The 19928-nt window shown below is 25.6% G+C and overlaps 1 protein-coding gene across 4 annotated transcripts in view; it reads right to left on the bottom strand.

Moving 5' to 3' along the window:
- Positions 1-19928, bottom strand: part of LOC111635382 (CUGBP Elav-like family member 4) — a 140578-nt gene that overhangs the window by 84575 nt on the left and 36075 nt on the right. For 3 of the 4 annotated variants that reach the window (XR_002758363.1, XR_002758362.1, XM_023380336.1), the window contains exon 5: positions 9356-9484. The exons of the other annotated variant lie outside the window; for it this stretch is intronic. Coding sequence is in view for 1 of the 3 variants with exons in the window: in XM_023380336.1 (XP_023236104.1) it covers positions 9356-9484 (129 nt within the window). In the remaining 2 variants the exon portion in view is untranslated. The remainder of the gene's footprint in view (positions 1-9355; positions 9485-19928) is intronic. 4 annotated transcript variants of the gene reach the window in all.

Below are 19928 nucleotides of genomic sequence, written 5' to 3'. Positions count from 1 at the left end.
AAATTATATTTTTCTTTCCTTTCTGACTTTTGGATAATATAAAACTTCAATTTTTCAAAAAAACAAGCCAATAATGACTATAAAATCTTTAAAAAACAGAGTTTAAAAAGGTATAAAAAAGAAAATAATCTGCAGAGAGAAAAAAATTTTTATTTACATCATTACTAACAAGCTTCCCAAATGCATTTCGCCTATGGCCTCTTCAGTGGGGCTTACAGCACAAAATCTACGTTCAAACAGTCAACTCATTGAAGAGCCACTTATACAGTTAACAAAAAACTCCCAGCATGCCGCTGTTAACATTCCGACAAACAGCTTATGTTTTGTTAGGACAAAGGTTTCCTTGCCACTCACCTTAGAAACTTAAAAATAGAAGAAAGAGAACCAACTCACCAACGAAAAAAAAGTGCCGTAGAAAAAACTCGCACATGCGCTCCCAAGCGGAAAAAAGTAAGTCCGCACCGAGAAAGAAGGGGGAAGACCCCACAAGCACAACTTAGGAACTTGCTAAACCTTAACGAAGAAAACATCCCAAAAAGTGTCAAAAAGAATAATGTAAAAGGTTAGCGAGTATTGTCGGGAAATAGACTGCCAGGCAGAAAGGAAAAGTTAACTGTTAGCGATAAGTATGTAAATGAGGGGAGTGATCTCAGTCAGAATTGTGACGTCACCTCATAGTATAAAGTCCAAACCTCAAGTGAAGATGACAAAGGTGAGCTTCTGTTAGCAACGAGCTTGGTGAGCTTCGTAGCAGCAAACGACAAGAGGTGTCCGATAGAGATAAAGTGGTTCCAAGGTGATTTTGAAGTTACTCAATTTGTGGATCGAAGATTAGAGAAAGTCTTGAGAGTTGAGTAAAAAGGTTCCTAGTATACTGAGGTGACGATTAGGACCTTAGTTCATAAGAATTGTTGTACATATGTTAAGTCTTTGAAAATTTTGTCGAGTTCCAAAGGGGAATAGATTTAAGTTAGCAAATAGATTGATTTGAGTTTTTGTCGGGTTAATTCTTATTGATTTTTCTTTGAATAAATTTGTTGTTGATTGTTACTAAATTTTGTACATAGTTATTACTAGAATTATTATTAAATATTGGATATTTTTTTTACTAACTTTTGTCATTATTGTGAAGACCCAACCGAGGTCCGAATCATGTAAATCGCGATATTCCTATGATTAAATAATAACGATAGATTAATTATGGGAGGGAGAGGAAAATCCCATAATTTAAACAACGCGGCACAAAATGTAGACAACGAGTCTCGGATGACTCGAACACGTGTTAAACGAACTGTCGATGTCAGAGTGAAAAGTTATAAGTCAGAGACAAGTGGTCATATGCAAGTAGAACTTTGACCCCAGCGCTCATAAACAGTCAATCTAGGGAAACAATTTCTGAAAAGAGGGAAAGATTTAAGAGAGATAAATCATTGCATATGATCGTTCGAGTACCCAGATGACAGAAATCGTGAGTAACGGAGCTAAATTATGAGCGCGAGTCTTGCAATTTTGTCAACAATCGACAGAACGGCGTCGAGCAGACACCTGGAATCGGACCTTTCTCGTGACCTGAGGCGGTCTCAGTTTATCCCAAAACAAAAGAGAGACCAATCGGGAAGCGAGAAAGGGGATGAAGGGCCAATCGGAAGTCCGAATAGTGGAAGAGAAAAACTATAAAAATCCGAAATCCGAGGTCAGGGGGGCTCTCCTCCGACTCCACGAAAGGTAGTGACTTCTATTGTGGTGTGTCGTCGCAAAGGAACTGTGGACTCCGCCGCTTATATCTTCCGATCGTCCGCCGTGATCAGCAACAGCATCTCGTCCGCCCCGGGGCTACGACCGACGCCGAAGTTCTCACACTCCGCATCTTCGAGGGAAGAAACTAGTGAAGGACTGTCGACTGCCGATGTAAGCATATGTTAACAAATAAACGGCTTTCTTGTGTAAAACACTTGTCGTCATTTGCCTCCTCCGTCATCACCCACATACAACCTTCCCTTAGGTCCATCCTGACGCGGGATTAATAGATCCCACCTAAGAGACGGCAACCTTACACAGATGCCGTGAAGTGGGTTTCAAGCCCCTTATTTCCCCCGGATTGGCCATCTTACATTATTTAATTCGGTGCATGCTTAAAGTCCATGCACATTAACGCTAATCTGCGTAAAATACCCGTTAGGTAACGGCTATTTCTGGCACAAAGTCAGGTCGCTAATCATTGTAAAAGGCGTAAAAATAACTTAGTACTTTACACACATTTTAGTTTTTACATCAACTTCTGTGCTGAATACATATGCAAGGTCATATGGATTAATTTAGAGAATACAACTCTTGCAAATTCTGATAGGTGAATTACAGGATGAGGCATTTAACATGAAAAAGTGGAATATCTCAAACTGTTAAAAAACCTAACAAGTGTTCAAAATAATGAATGACTTTCATACATTTTTCAGTACATTCAAGAAAATATTGTTGACAAGTTAAAAGTGTTTCTTCAGGAATTTTTTGCAAGCATTTCATATTTGTTCCTTCATAAGCAAGAATGAATATGAAATGCTTGCAAAAACATGCTCAAAATAAAAATAAATAAACCTGTTAACCTTCTGCCTTTAAAACAAACATATTTTATTTTAAATATTTTCATATCTGCAATGATTTGTTTTGGAGATATTTTGCTTTTTCAGGTTAAATGTCTTACCCTGTATGTGTGTATATGTATGTGTGTATATATATATATACACACATACATATAAATTTTAGCCTTATTCTCAGATATATTAAACTATAATTAAAGAGGAGAATCATAGAAAAGATGAATGAGACACCAATAATTTACTAATAACTACTCTATTCACCAATTAATCACCATCATTACTCCTGCGCTTGATCTCTAACAGCAATTGTAAAAACAAAAAACCCAAAAAGTACTTCAGTTTGTTTTTACAATTGCCAGCTATATTAGAAAGGTTATAACAATTTAATTATTATTTAAAAGCTATTAAAATATTGTCCATATTATGGTATTACTGATTACGGTTGATACAAATTAATTTTGTTTAATTTTAATTTGGAAAAATAAATACGATATATCTGGAAAATGTTGTTAGTAGTGGTAGGAAATATAAATTGTTAGAGAAATTTTGGTTAAATTCACAATTATTTCTAATATTTGTAAAGTAAAAAGCTCAAAACTTTCTAGTGAATAGTTGAAGAAATTAATGTCCAAAAAAAAAAACCAGATCTGGAGCTGGAAGCCAAGAATTTTTTTAAAAATATATGGCTTTGGGCTTCAGCTCCAGCAAAAAAATGAAAGCTATGACTAGCTCTGGCTCCAGCTCCAAAGCCCTGGGGTTAATATATGCCAATTTTAAATTGCAATTGTGAACTCATCAAAGAATTATTTCTTTGTATAAAGTCACTAAGAACATCTTTATAAAATGTAAAAAATCCTTTGTGCGCTCCACAAATATGTATTTGTCATTACAATTTTTCCTGAAACCACCAAATATACATAAACATATATCTCACCTTTAATTCTTTCCTATTTATTTTCAGTATGTTCAATTTACAATCACCATAATTATTATTATTAATTATTTATTACACTATAATTATTATTATTACATACTCTGTTAATTAAATCTTTCTTATTGTCATTTGTAATTTATCAGTAAAATTATTTATATATTGACAAAGCAATGATTTGTATATTTATTACATTGAATAAACAAACAGCCAACCATTTTTTTGGTTCAGTGTTTTTTAGAATGGGTCAATGAGGTCACATGCAACTTGTATTAAAATTATTCTTGTGGCAGTTTGTAAATAATAACCTATATAAACAGTATATTTAACACTCACTTTCTTCTTAAGAGTAAGTGCCATGCTTTCAACAGCTGCTCTGGAGAGAAACAGAGAGTATAGGTATACCTTGCCTTACATTGGTAATTGGTTCCAGGAGAGTCGACTTAAGTCAAAAAACAAGATAAGTCGAATTTACTTGTCACTAGGCTAAACCACAAATAACCGTTCCCAGTTCTGTATTTTATTTATAAATGCATTTTTAATAATATATGGTTAATAAGAATCTATTTTAAGCTTACAAACAAATAAATTTTAGTTTTTAATGTAGTATAGAAAGAAGTAATCTAAATTTACGAATTCATGTAGTACATACAGTACATACTTGTAAATGTACATGTTTACAATTTGACAATGTTTACAGTATGTCAGGATAAAATCGTCCTGCACACGATTTCCCGCGCTTTTCTGGATTTTCAAACGAACGGCGGTTGTCACCATGGGAACGCCGATCAGACAACTTTTGGAAACTTGACCGCGGATTGGCTGGAAGACATCATACCACCAGCGGACGTCTTGTAGCGCTACTAAGCTCTGATTGGTGGAATTCCATTTCCTTCAATCCGTATAAAAGGATTGAGTTTAGGTGGAAAGTTTAGTTTGCCTAGGACACATCAAGGGAACTCATGTTCGTTTAGCTTCGCCTAAGCTTGCCCAGAAGATTGTTTTGTCTCGCTGTGCAGTAACTAACGCAAGGTGTCCTTTTTGACGGACCTGTTGTTGTGGATTAAAAGCATTTGAACTTTGTTACACTTGACGTTTTGTAATTGTTTTGTGAACTTTTGTAACTGTATATACATTTTACTTGTAATATAAACGTTTTTGTTAAAATTCAGTAACGTCTATTCTTGTTGTGAATTTGACTCAGTACATTGCGGATTCTTTATTTGTGAATGTGGTTTACTCTAAGACATTATAAAATAAGATGATTTTGTAAGGTTAAATAACAAATACAGTTATTAAAATTATCATACGACAGTAGAAAATAAACTAATTTATATTAAATTTACCAATATCGAGTGGTGCTGATGACAACGCCAAATGGTAGATATTGGAGCTACTGTGGAAAACACCAATATTGAGCACTTAAAGACTGCTAAATAAGGCAACAAGACAGAAACACAGATGTTTTCATGTTTCGTTCTCTAGGATTTATGATGATTATATTAACATTTACTGTAAATGTACATATTTTAATATGATTTTATGTGCTTTAATGCTTTTCTAGTGATATTACAACTTCAATATTTGTGGCGGATGGACGTAAAGTCGAATAAAATGACTTAAACTTGATTTTTATTTTTCCATATATTTTTTGACAAACGACATATAATCGAGAACGATAACTTGAGGTAAACCTGTACTGTATATAGTTTGACAATGATAACTGGTAATGATTGTGCATTATCAACCACATGTTGAAACATAAAAAGACAACTTAAAAATGCCTATTTACATAAAGATAATGATAAATATAATTGAATTTTGATTACAATAAGCAGATATTTTTTAATAATGTATTTTAACTTAAATGTTTTGGTGCTTGCTAATTCTGATAACATTAAATGATAGTAAAATTACTTATTGTAATCAGAAATATTGTTATCTATGCTACCAAATTAAAAATATAAACACTTAATAATATTTTGAGCAATAACTGAAAATTTTTCAATACTTTGTTTTATTTTATTTGTTTAAGTTTAGATAAAAAGTTAATAGATATTTTTATGATATTAAAATGTATCAATTTAAATATTTATAGTGTTTATACTTAAATGTTACTTGACTTATCTCAATTTAGAAATATTAACTAGATCATGCCAGAAAAAAATAGTATTTAATTAATATTAATTAAAAGTTTAGAATAAATTTTAATAAATATTAACAATTAATGATTAAAAATTTATTCTAAGTTTTTAATAAATATTAGAATAAATTTTTCAGGTTAATTTCAATTATTGCTAGTGAAATTATCTAATTTATATATAAGAAAATTTATTTTATTGAAAATAAAAATTATATAATATATTTCTGATGAAATTAATAGTTTTTATTAATAATTTCATGAAATTTTTGCAAATTGAGTAGTTATAAATTGAGTATATGAACATGAAGATTTGTTAACATAACAATATTTTTCAATGTACTGTTAAAATTTACAAGCAACATCAAAATAATCAGATAAATTTGTTTTAATAATTAATGATTAGGTACAATTTAATGAGATGGATAGTTTATTAGAATATATCTTTTATTGTTAAATTACATATTATTGATAAAGTTGTATTCTGATAGTTTTGTATATTTACTGGAAATTGTTTGATTTAACAATAAAACATTTATTTCTTAAAATAAATTAAATATTATATACGTTTTAAATGCCATTTATATTCAAGTTTGATCTCAAATCACATTTACAATTTGAATTTATGCTTACACAGGGTTATTCATAAGTCCCTACAGAGTTTAGGTGCTCAATAGTGTAATAACCAAAGCAGATATATCGGAATGGCTTATATCAATAAGTAAAGAATCTCACCAAGTTTAGTTTTGGCTCTATCTTACAGTTGCTCTATCTTACAGTTGCTCTATATGTCAACTCTAATGACACAACAAACATCAATCCTGTATTCAAATTCCCGCCACATATGCCTCAATATCTCATTATCCATATCATTGACTTCATGGATGATCACAACTCTGCTAAATCATATGGTGGTAGGGAGCATGTACACACAATCTTTGATGTAATAAGATCTCATAAGAAAAATTCAAATGGGATTAGGTCAAGTGACCATTGAGACCACAGAAGAAAAGGAGAATCATGAAAAGCACATCCAATCCAATGAACAGCAAGTTCAACAAGGCAGTGGTGGATAGCTAAATAAAAGTGTGGCAGAGCTCCATCTTGTTAGAAAATGAAGTCTTCGCTATTGTCCACTAATTGTGGCATTAGCCACACTTGTCTAGATATGCAGTGCCACTAACAGTTTACTCTGAAAAGAAAAATTGGCCATAGATGGTGAAATCTGAAATGTTTTGACAGTTATTATGAATATAAACTTGGATTCTCTATTTATTGATATGAGACATTCTGCTATGACTGCTTTGGTTATTGTTCTATAAAGCATCAAAATATGGAAAAGATTAAAAACAACCCTGTATAATTAGCAACATTAATATTAGACAGTAATCAAAAATATTCTGAATTATTTTTAATTAATCAATTACATAAATTTAAAAACATATTTAATTTATCTTATATTATATGAACAATAATTCAACATTTAAAATGAATTAATTAAATTTATTTATTAAGTTTTTTGTTTTTAAATTAACTATTATAAAATTTAATTTGTATAAAGATTTTTAGTATTAGTACATTATAGTAGAATATTAGTAGAATCCATTATAATTTCTGAAACTGAGTTTACACTTCCAAATATTTGAGTTACTTTGCTAACTAAGGTTTAATTCCTGTAAAAAGACAGACTTGGTTGAAAAAAACCAATACATTTTAGAAATAAACAATTTCATAACTAACATTGTTTCAATTTTAGATTTTAAACATTAATTAATAGGACATTTAATATAACATTCAAAAATGTTAAATAATTTAACTCATGAAGTTACAATATTAAATCAAAAATCAATAAGTTTAATCTATAGACATTAATTAATTATATTATATATTTTTTTCCAATAATGAACTGTACAAAAATGGAACAGATTTTTATTATTCAAAATTTATTAATTAGAAAACTAAATTGATACTGAAGAAATCTACATTCAATTTAAAATGATTGTTTTTTGCATTAATGGAAACAATCTTTGAAAGTTTTTGTATTAAAAATTGGATTTCTTTAAGTAGGTCTTTCTGATATGTAATTTGATCACATACTGTATATAAAGTAGAATTATTATAAAGTGAGGTTATTATATAAATTAGAAATTAGTTTATATGTATAGAAGTAAAATTCTATCTTTTTTTTTATTAAAATGAAAAGTATTATAAAATTAGAATATTTTACATTTCTCCAAATTTTAAATGATTAAATTTAATAAAAAAATTTCCAAATAGAATGTCTTATTAATATTTCTTTTATTCATAATGATATTAAGAGAATAAAAACTATAATTTCCAAACAATATTGATTTCCAACATGCAATACTATTTTGTTTAATGAATTTTAATTCAAAATTTAAAATCTTTAATCTATAAAGTAAAAATATATGGAGGATAAATATAAAACATCAATCTAACTTTAGGAGACCCATTAAAAAATAACAGCCAATAACATAAATATAAATCCTGACATACTTCTCTTCCAAATTAAACATTTTCTTGGATATTGTTTACTCTGATCATTGGACAGACTGAAAGTGATTGATTGCAGGCTTTTCATCTACCTGATCTAAATTTATTGGATTTTCTATGAGTTATTTCAATACTGAGATTTCCAATGACTGGACAATGATTGGATATGAAACAATTACAATGTTTCAGATAATTTAGGACATAGTTACAAATCTCTAAATGATAACAATTATAATTTATAATGAGGGAAACAAATTTGAATATATCCTAAAAAGAGGAAAAAATCAGAAATTTTGCAAACATATTATTGTAAGTTCTCTAGATTTTCAATTTGTTTTCACACACATTAATTAATAAAAATGTTACTTTCAATTTTATTTGTTAAACAGAGAAAAACTTGTAAACAACTTATTTATTATAGATAATAGTTTGTTGAAAGAGAACCATTTTTATTTTTATTTGATAATTGTTTTCAAAACTATCACAGAATATAGAAACCTAAAAGAAGGATCAAGTTATCATATTCAGTAACTCATCTCTAAAAATTTATTGTATATTTTGTATTTTTTGTGTGTGTAAAAATAGTTGACATGAAATTAAATTTGTTATGGTATTCTATTATCATTATTTTCTTTTCCAATAAAATTTATAATTATGAAATGACAATGTTTTTATATTTGTAATTTCATTTATCTAAAATTTGAAACCCATCATCAATTATTAAAAACATATTTACCAGAAAATTTATTTCATTTATCAGAATCCTGCAAATTAAAATACTCACTTTTTTTATATACTCACCCAATTACATAAATTTCATGAAATTCTTGCTGATAGATTTTAACCAACGATCAATTCCCCATTTAAAATGATTTTGGATGTGTAATCAAATTAAATTTAAAAATCACAATTTTAAATTTATAAGATAAAACAGTTTTGATCTATCCACTTTGTAACATCTGAAATATCTGTAGGAGAAATTTTATAAAATAAGCAATACTTAGTCTCAGTCTATCATAATCCTATAAAATAATCATAATCCTATTATGTTCTTTTTATTACTTTCATATTTACTTACAGAAATTACATCCATGTTTATTCAACTGACTTACCTTTCCATATGAAACAGAACCATTATTTTATTTGACCAAAATTTTACATATCCATCTTACTTACGTGGATAATGAGGCATTCCATTGGCATATACTTCACCAGTCTGACCATTGGCTTGGGGCATGGTGAAATTCGGCATCGTAGGGGAAGGCAGGTTAGGAATAGCACCATTTACAGCTTGAGTCCCCGCACCTATAGATAAGAAAATATCTCTTTCATATATTATTTGATCATTTTGCCTTGAAGATAATCAGAATGTGCTGACTGAGATATTTTGTTTACAATGCCAAATTTACAAACAGGGTGTCCCAAATTTTTTTAAAGCATTTTATTAGATTGAAAAAATAAAAATAAAATATAAAGTGATCATTTTCAGCAAAATTTTAAAATAAAATAATTAAAAAGTGGAAATTATATAATAATCCAATTTTATATAACTTATATGATTCAATTTAACAATTATTTATATAATTTAATCACTACAGCAATTATAATAAAATAAATATAAAGTTAAAACAATTATTTTCGAAAATTTAATTTTTTGAATAATCATTTATGCCAAAACTTGATAATGCAAAGAAAATAATTGATATCAAAATATACTGAAAATAAAACAAAAATAATGATCCATCACCTTCTGAATAAGTTCAACTTTATTATCCAAAAATCATTTTTTGTATAACAATGTTCAAACTATTACTATGATATAAAATAAATCATCTAAATTCAATTCTTAAAAACATATCCATTACAAAAACTATTCATCTATTACAGAATTTTTCTACTCAAAACAAATCAACATATCTAATTCCTTTCCAGTCCAAACCTTTGAAAGTTCTAACTTCTTTCAAAACATTTTCAAAGCTATTCAGTTAGCATCTTCAATATTAAAATATAACCTTAATTGTGCTTTATTTACATAAATCAATTTGTTAATTAAAATTAGTTGTCAAATTAATGATTAGTATTTAATTTAATAAATTAATAATTTTTTTAAGTTATACAAATTATTTCACATTTAATTGTTTCGTAATTTTCAGTTTTTTAAAATGCATAATTTAATTTTAACTGATCTCATATCAATTTGCAATGGTTAACATATTTGTTTAATTTTTATTTCATTTATTTAAGGAATAAAAATCTAAGATTTAAGAGCTGAATACTTTTTAAAATATTCTGAAAGATAATGGCATTCTGCAAGTTTAAAAATAAGATAAATTTATTTATTCATTTAATATATAGAGCTATTTAATGAATACATTAATAAAATCTAGATTGCAAATTTCTTTAATAGATAGTTAAAAAATTTTAAAATGTATTTTAAAATAAAATGAGGATATATGATAATATTACAATTGTAACTGTATGGGTTATTACTGGTATATACATTCCTGCAGTCTCATTCTGAGAAAATTGAAATTTTATGTTAAATAACACATTTCTTGTAGAAGAAAATTTAGATTACTGGTAAATTAAACTAGGAAACTCGTTGAAATTAATATGTGCCAGATTGCTACTTATTACACTGAATAATTTTAGTCAAAGGGTTAGATTAATACATTTATTAACAATTAGATTTCTTGAAACTGATATGTGTTATATTATCTATTGAATATTTAATGAATTAAAATTTAAAAAAAAAATCTAGATTCAGAATGAAAAACTCAAAAGAAAATTTGGATACACACTTTTGTAATGTTAAATATTATTATAAAATATAATGGTAAATATAAACATGTAAATAATTCAAAATACAAAAAGATATAAAGTAATATTAAAGACAAAAATCTACTTATATATAAAAGTAAAAAGACTAAAATGCATTAATGCAATTAAATTGTATCAAAACTATCAAATAGTATCATATGTACTATATGAGTAAAATTTTCACATGGTACATGACAAATTTTTAGTTTTGTTCCTATTCCACAAGCAATTGTGTTTATTTCAATAAAAAACTTCTATATTAATAAACAGTTTTTTCATATATAATTTCATATAAAATTATTATTTGTTAGAATAAATATTTGTAAACTAAAAATGTTAATGATCTTGTTGAAGAGAAACAATTTTACAGTTAGTAATTCTTACTGAAAGTTGTATGTAAGGAAAAAAAAATTATTATTATTATAAAATAAAAAATAATAGTTTCAAAGAGAGAGTTTCATATTTATGATTTCAAGTAATTGTTTAGTTTATCTTATAATAGAATTGTCTTTGTTGTTAATTAATAACCTCTTAATATGTTATACATAAGTGTATAATCATTTATATGTAAGGCAAAACCTTTCACACTTTGTTTCTAGCAGTTTAATCACTAAGTACAAATGTTTTCAGCCTTTTTGAATGGTCTTCTTCTGAACTGACATTCCAACCGATCTTATTGTAAGGTCTGTTGGATAATAAGTACAATAATGTCGGTTGGAATGTCGGTTAGCAGATATTCAAATGACATCACTGTTTACAAAGGTTTCTTCTTACTAGTGACGTCATTGCTGATAACAAAGTTTAGACGAAATCAACATTGTTAATTTTTTTTTTATATTATTATCCAAGGTGTGTGAAAGACTTGGTTTTGCCTTACTTATTTTAAGTAGTTCTACCTTTGAATGCATAGAAGTATAATCATTTATTCATAAAATTAATAATTGATTAATTTCATAAAATAAATAACATCAATAAAGATATGTTTATTTTAAATTAATATAAATTTGTAAAACAGTAAAATCTAAAATGTTCAAATGACATAAATGATAATGTATTTGACTAACATGCAAAAATTTCTTATTTTAATTTCAAATTAACATTTCATATGTAAATATAGAATTTGATTTCTTTCAAATATGTTTAATATTTGCCAATTTTACAATTATCAACAAAAGACTAATGAAAGTTTGCACTTTCCATTCTATTCTATATCATTCCAGCAGAAATCAACATTACTGTAATTCATACACTTTATTTCTATTTACATAAAAAATTGATTTTTTTGTTTATATCATTAATATGTTTGGCTAAATAACTGATAATTAATGTTTTATTGGTATATATTTGAGACCACTGCAGATTTTGGTTAGGTCTTATAATGCCTAAATTAATTCTAAAAATGCATTTGTAATTTACACAGCAAATTACAATATAGTTTATAAAACATGAGAAAATAGGAAAATAATATTCTGGAAATATTAAAATATTATTATAATGTGGTTATATTTATGGATATAATATTTTTTTAACGAATTCATATTTTAAGAAGTTTATATCATCATCAGTAACTACAAATACAATTAAAAATCTTCTTCAATTTTTACTGAAATTTCATTTTTATTGTTGATAACAGGCCTACTACAAAATTTACACAAGTACAGTACTTCAAGTATTAAATATTTTCAAAATTATTATTTATCATCAAGAGAAAGAAAATAATAAACATATCAAACCTCAAGTTCCATTTGAAATAAAATTAAAAAGGAAATATAAAATAGTATAGACTTAAATTAGCACTATTTTTGAAGTCAGAAGCATTTTTTCAAAAAGTATCTGCTGGATTTTAAGATCTTTCTTTCTTATATTAGATTGTATCTGTCAATTTTGAAATGGTTCCTAATTTTAATGTTATATTATTTATTGTTCAGAAAGATGACCATATTCAATATATCTTACTACTTTATAAGATTAACAATTTAAGTTAAATTTATTCATTGTCATTCTTTGGCATGCTTTCATTAAGTTTCTTCTTTTTAAACAGATAATCTAACTATTAAATACGTCAAGATGTAATATAGGAATACATCACTCACTTGTCAGTGCTTGTTCATTTAGTGCAGAGTTCACTTTAATACAGTTTATATGTGCTAGATAATTTCAATTAATGTAGAATGATTCACTATAATGCAATCACTATCAGCCTAATATGTGTAAGAGAATTTATAACTATAGTTTAAAAATAAATTTTAACAAAAACTAGCATAAATGTACAGAGAGTTCATAATAAAAAGCTAAACAATGCCATTTTAGATGTGTTTTTAACATATAAATTTATTTTACTAAAATATTGGCTAGCTTTTTAGAAACGTTCAGAGAAATTCTTACTCCACATAAGTATCTATTTAACAATTAAAAAATGAAATTTAAAAAAATATAGTACAACATATTGCTGGCAGCAATATCAATTTAAACTGAGAATTAGAAAAATGGCTAGTGACATACAAACCAGCCACTCATTCCTCAACACTTATCACCTTTTTGTGTAGCACAATTTGGACATTTTTAGGTATATTTTTAAAAGGTATACTGGCATAATTTTGATTAACAATCCATGTGCAAAATGCAGAATTTACACAAAATAGCATTAGAAAACCTAACTCAGTGCTATCAGAAGTTTCATGAAGATAAGTGAATCTAAACATCATTGAATAATTTTTTTCCCTTAATAAAAATATTTAGAAATTAGTTACAAAGTTATAAAAATTTTGCTTTAATAAAATCTTTTTATTTCATTTTCTTGTTATTTTTATGAATTTTATGATCTTTAATTAAATCAATCCTATTTATATTTCAAGTCATAGATCTCTGTTCAAACAAATCATCATTTTTCCTACTAAATAAATTTTGATTAGTGCAATTTGATTAATTCAATAATCTTCTAGAATTCATTAACTGCACTAATCAGAATATTCCTATATTTCTCAATGATAATTAACAACAATATAAATGCAAAATAGAGAAGAAATTTTTTAAAAAATATATAATGTACAGTTTAATTTCAGGAATAAGTAAAAAGTTATAACAGCATGTTTTAAACTGCAGTTGAATTTTGTAATTATTTTCCAAACTATTTTATAATATTCTTTATGTAACATATCATGTTTTAAGATTTATAATATATTTTTTAATTAAAATCGGAAAAATGCTTGTATTGAATCTTTGATAACACTTTATATACTGAACTTTTAATAAAGATTATAAAATTTTTGGTTTTGAGACTAAAATTTTAATCATCTCATACAACAAAAAATAAAAAATCATGACTTTGTTAGATCTGGTATTTTGTTTAAAGAACGAGATTCAGTAATATTAATTCTGTTTTTGCTATTAAAATGAAAACCATCAAAAAAAGAAAATAAAAGCTATAAAAACAAAATATTACTAAGAATTTAAAACATTAAACAATAGAATTTCAACAAAATATTACTAAGAATTTGACAAAGTTCAATGGAATTTACTAAAACATTTCCTGTTAAATTTTAAATTATCAATAGTAATTGACTAACCATTGGTTATTTATCTATTATGTCAGCATTTCTCAAATTAGAGGGAATGGCTTCCTGGAAGCTATGACACTTCAGTTTGAGACCACAAAACATTTAAATATTTTTAACACAATTATCAATTTATTTGTTTTGAGTCATTTAATTTAAATAAAAAATTAAGAAATAACAAAAGTTTATTTCTTATGAACTAAAAGCATTCATTTTCCTCGGTATTAAAAAGTTCAAGAAACACTAAAATACAATAGATTTTTACTTTCATTTGCCATTACAAAGTATCTCTATTGGTCATTTCAATTTTCAAGTTGTTCCTAAATTAATGTGATTCATATTTTTGCACTAGCAAAATGTTTATGTGAATATACTCATTTACTATGTTAATTATAAACTGTTACTATTTTATAAAATACCAAGTGAGCATTCTATTTGTGATTTGCTTTTTGTACTTATATTACAGTATGAATCTGTTAGCATTCTATGTTATACTGTATATAAAAGGGGTTAATTTTTTTGGACCAAAAAAAGTAATTTGTATTTTAGAGTAGTGATGATTCAATTTTTGAATCAAATATATATATAAAAAAATTGATATTGATTATTTTGATTTTAAATGTAAATTTTATTTATTTTCAGAAATTCTACATGAAAATTTCCTATAATGAAACTCTCCAAAGGGCAATCCTACATAAAAAGAAGTAATGAGGTAAATAGTTATTATTATTATGTTTTAAATGAAGAAGTTATTTTTAATTATTTACTTTTTAATAGTATTCATTAATTATAATTATTTTCTTTTTATTTGAAAATTCATTGATATATCTTATTTCAAAAAAAACTTTCATCTAAAATTAGACTGACTTATAAAATAAAGGTAATAAATGAAAATTAATGTATTAGTTAATAAAAGAGCATTTTAACATTTTTCTTGATGGAATTAAAAGTTAATCAAGAGTATCTTATTATTATGATTTGTTATTAACTTAGTAATCATTTTAAAATTTCATTTAAATAAGTGAAAGTACAAGCTGTGTACAAACTTNTTAAGTAGTCTGCTTATAATTGAATTTTTATTGCATAAAATAAAATATCTAAATAATAAAAAATAAATAATAAACTTTTTAATATTTAAATGTTAAAATATATTTGGTATTTATTTAATTTTACTACAAACAAAATTATTTGCTCAATAATAATATTTTATTTACAATTTTGCCATAAATAGAGATTATATTTATTACAGGACATCTTTTTAAAAAAAAATTACCTTATTAATATTTTCCACATTATCTTGAGATAGTATATTTAAAAATTCACATTATTCAATAAACAACACATATTACTAGATAAAAACAAATTTCTTAATTTTAAACAATGACAATTAGAAAGTTATGAGTAAAAAAATTCTCATGCAACTTTCCCATTATTGACCTTCCATAAAAACATTTAGAAAACATTAGTGAAAAATACACATCAATTAACAATAAGTTTTCTAAATAATACTTACCAGTTATATTTATGAGCCAAATATACTGTACTAGTCATTATAATTATAATGCATAAAACACAAAAAATTCAAGGCATTTTCAAATATTCATATAATCTATGTAGAAAATATATTTTATGGCTTATTTAAAGTTTAATTTTGAGAATAATTATATAAAAAATTAATTATAAATATTTAACTGAACATTGAAATTAAATATTGTTGAATATGTAAGAAGTTATATATATTCATCAAAGATTTCAGCATTAATTCAATGAAATTAAATAATACATTTAAGTTAACAAAATAATATAATAATGTTTCAGTTTTTTATTTAAAACACCATAATAGATAATCATCAGAAGACAAGATGATAAATATGCATTCTTAGAAATCCAATCAAACTTCTCATATATACATCACATTCAATTCCCAAACAAAAAAACAAAAAATAAAAACTAAACATTAAATCATATAAAAATTTGATATAAATTTATAACTTAAATGAGTATTCTATTACTTGATAAATATATGTTAAAAAGATAACAAAATATAATTTAATTTAAATTAATTTTATATTATATCCTTTCCAAAACATCAAAATCATTTCAGTAGATATGGTTATATATGTGTAATTAAAGTTTCCCTATTATGGCTAAATTTTTCAGAACTGATTTTATCGTTTTATATAAGTAAAAGTAGATTGAATTCCTACAAGAAAATTTAATTTTCAGAATGTTAAAAATTGATATCATGGAATTGGTTGCAAAAACAAAATTGCACAGAAAAATTAGTTCCATAACTCAAGTAAATAATCAACAACAATCCCAATTCTATACTTTATACATTTAAAACATTTAATTTAAAATTTAAGACACTTTTAAATTATTTTAAATATTCTGTGTTTAGATTATATATTATAAATATATATATTTTTTGTTAACTCTAGGTTTTTTTTAGCACAGATCATCATAAAGATTAAAATACTGCATTGTATTCAACAAAATCATCAGAAATTCATTTTCATAAATTTTAAATATGCTTTAAAATATAAATTAGACCTAAAGAAAAAATACTTAATAAGATTTTCTGCATTAGTAGTTCATTGTAACTTTCAAAAATGAATAGACTATAGTATTTTACAAGACAATTGAAATATATATAATAAATTAATTAATTAACCACTTTATATTGACATTTAGACTAAATTTTTATTCTTCCAATTCTATAAGTGATAAAAAATTAACTTTAAAAAATCTAACATTTAAAACAATGCATATAACTTTATTATATTAAGAAAAGCTATGCTAAAATTAATGGAGTAATATTTATGAATTATATCTATTTCCATGATTTGGAATAAATGATAGGCCTAGCTAGCATTTAATATTTTAAGAATGATATCAGATTTAAACAATGTATGTAATACTTATAAATTTCATTAACTGATTTTAAAGAAAGTAATAACTTTTTAATTTTTAATCTAGCATTAAAATATCCTAAAAAAGAAACGTATCATGCTTGATTTTAAAAGAAACACATAATTATCCTTTAAAAATACCAAAACTATTATGTCTTGAATATATCAGTTTGTCAAAACTATTATGTTTTGACAAACTGATATATTAAATAATTTCTCAATTGATAAAAATGTTTTCTCATATATACATGTTGTTATTATTATTCTCAGGAAGCAATAAATTTTCCAATTTCAGAAAAAACAAAAATAATAAGTTGCTTTCTTAGAGAAAAAACAGCAAGCACAGTTACTAAATTTTTTCAGATGTAATCTTCAGAGTAATTTAAAAACAAAACATCAAATTTAACCATCAATAATAGAAAATTTAAATAGCATGTTTCTAAATTTTAGAATATTAGAAAATTATTCAAATACTCAAGAGAAATTAAAATTTTTCAATTATTCAAGAGGGAAATTACTTTGGAGGAGGTCTTTTCACTCAAAAACATTTAATAGCTGTATTTAACTATCATTTTTCTCTAATAAAACAATTTGTTCCTTAAATAATTCTCATAGATAAAGTAATGTAAAAAGTTTAATAGAAAGCTTCATTTCAATCAAAAATTATTTATATATTTTAAATTATATTTTTCATTTAAATTAAAAATATCATTTTGTTAAACTATCAATAAATAGTTTGAAAAATTTCCAAGTTTCTTAATTTAGACAATGTCAATAAACAATTACTAATGAATACACTTGAAGAAAATTTAGATAATTTTTTTCAAGTGTATTCTTTAGTATACTGTATATAGAGAGATTCTCAAATTATGTAATGGTTGTGTTCTAAGTAAGTCACATATATTTTAAATTTCACATAATTTGAACCAAATTTTGTGATTTAAACTAATGATTAATGCCAATTGCATTCTGCATGTGTGAATTTAATTCCTATGAATATACTATAGACATTGCTTTACTATAAGTGATGGGATGCACTATACTAACAATTTCAATACATTTAACATTTAACATTGATAAAATGAAAACAGTTTGGATAAGCTAAAATTAAGAAAAAATAACAAAAATTTTTCTGAAAAGGGGTTAATTCTTAAAAACTTGAAAACACAGGATGAAGAAAGCAAGATGTAAACTAGAAAAAAAAAGAAAGATTGAGTAGTTGGAAACAAAATCTAATTTGAACAGATTAAAAGAAACAATCATTATATTTAATTTAACTTCAGTTCAACAGTTCTATGTTTTATATGTTTTGATTTGCGAATAGAAATCTCATTATGAATTACAAATAAAAGTTGGTTAAGGAAAATCTTGTTTTGACTCATCAGTGGCCAAATGGATCTTCTCCAAGACTAGTACATCAAGAGAATTGTTAAAGAATTTAATTATTTTTTAAAGTGTTCATTACATAACTGATCAATATCACCCATATGTGTCATACATAAATGTTACTATTAATGGCCAAAGTGTGTAAGTGTTCTAGATGTATAATTTTGAAACAAATCTATTTTGAACAATGTATACTGATTTTTAATCACATTATTTTAAAATTGAGTATTTCAAATACTAATACATGTAATTTTTTCTTTACATTATTAAAGCTTTTTATTAACTTACTCTGTCCATCCGTCTCTCCATCTTTCCAGGTAAAAAGTTGCAATTTATCTACTTTCCAACTTCTGACCTAGATGAAACTTTGTACACATGTGTATTGTCAATAACAGTAGATTTTTTAATAGTTTGCAAACATTTTTAACAATTAGCAAAAAATTAGTAAATAATTAAAATTTGTAAATAAAATCTGATAACAGATGGAACTCCAACACATAACTGTTATTTGCCACACTACAGACGGGAACAAATGTGAAGATTAACACTCACTACATCAAATTTAAACAACTTAAAGCTTTTTTTGAATCAAAAGTAATCTCACAGAGAACAATATACTGTAAGGTCTCGTTTTATGCGGATTTTTTAATGCGATTTTGAAGTTGTGCGGTTTGTATTTCATCCAAAATTTTTTTGGACAAACGTACATATAGGCTTGTTTAGGAAGCCCGCGTATAGACAGTCTCCAAAAATCATGGGACGCTCAAAGCTCACTCCATTTGTTCCGCTGACATATAACCTTTATGGATGTAAAGGACAGCTAGATCTACCTTAATCGCTTTAGTTCCTAGCAATTTTTTATATAAATGTAATTAAACATTAAAAATACTTAAAACTAAAAAAAAAACGAAAGAAATGCGTTAATTTTGAAGAAAAGGCTTCAAAGTTTAACTTCCTTTGTCTTGCCCTTCTGTGAAATTTAACACCGATGAGTCAGTTTATACATCTGGATGACCTTGAACACAGCTGGAGTTGGATTTCCCGGGGCATTCTCATAAACGTCGCGGGAGGACAAGG

The sequence above is a fragment of the Centruroides sculpturatus genome, unplaced genomic scaffold, assembly GCF_000671375.1.
Source record: "Centruroides sculpturatus isolate CEXI.00-Female unplaced genomic scaffold, Cexi_2.0 scaffold955, whole genome shotgun sequence".
NCBI lineage: Eukaryota > Metazoa > Arthropoda > Arachnida > Scorpiones > Buthidae > Centruroides > Centruroides sculpturatus.
The sequence above is the reverse complement of the archived record's forward strand: the minus strand, read 5'-3'. Positions and strand labels throughout refer to the sequence as shown.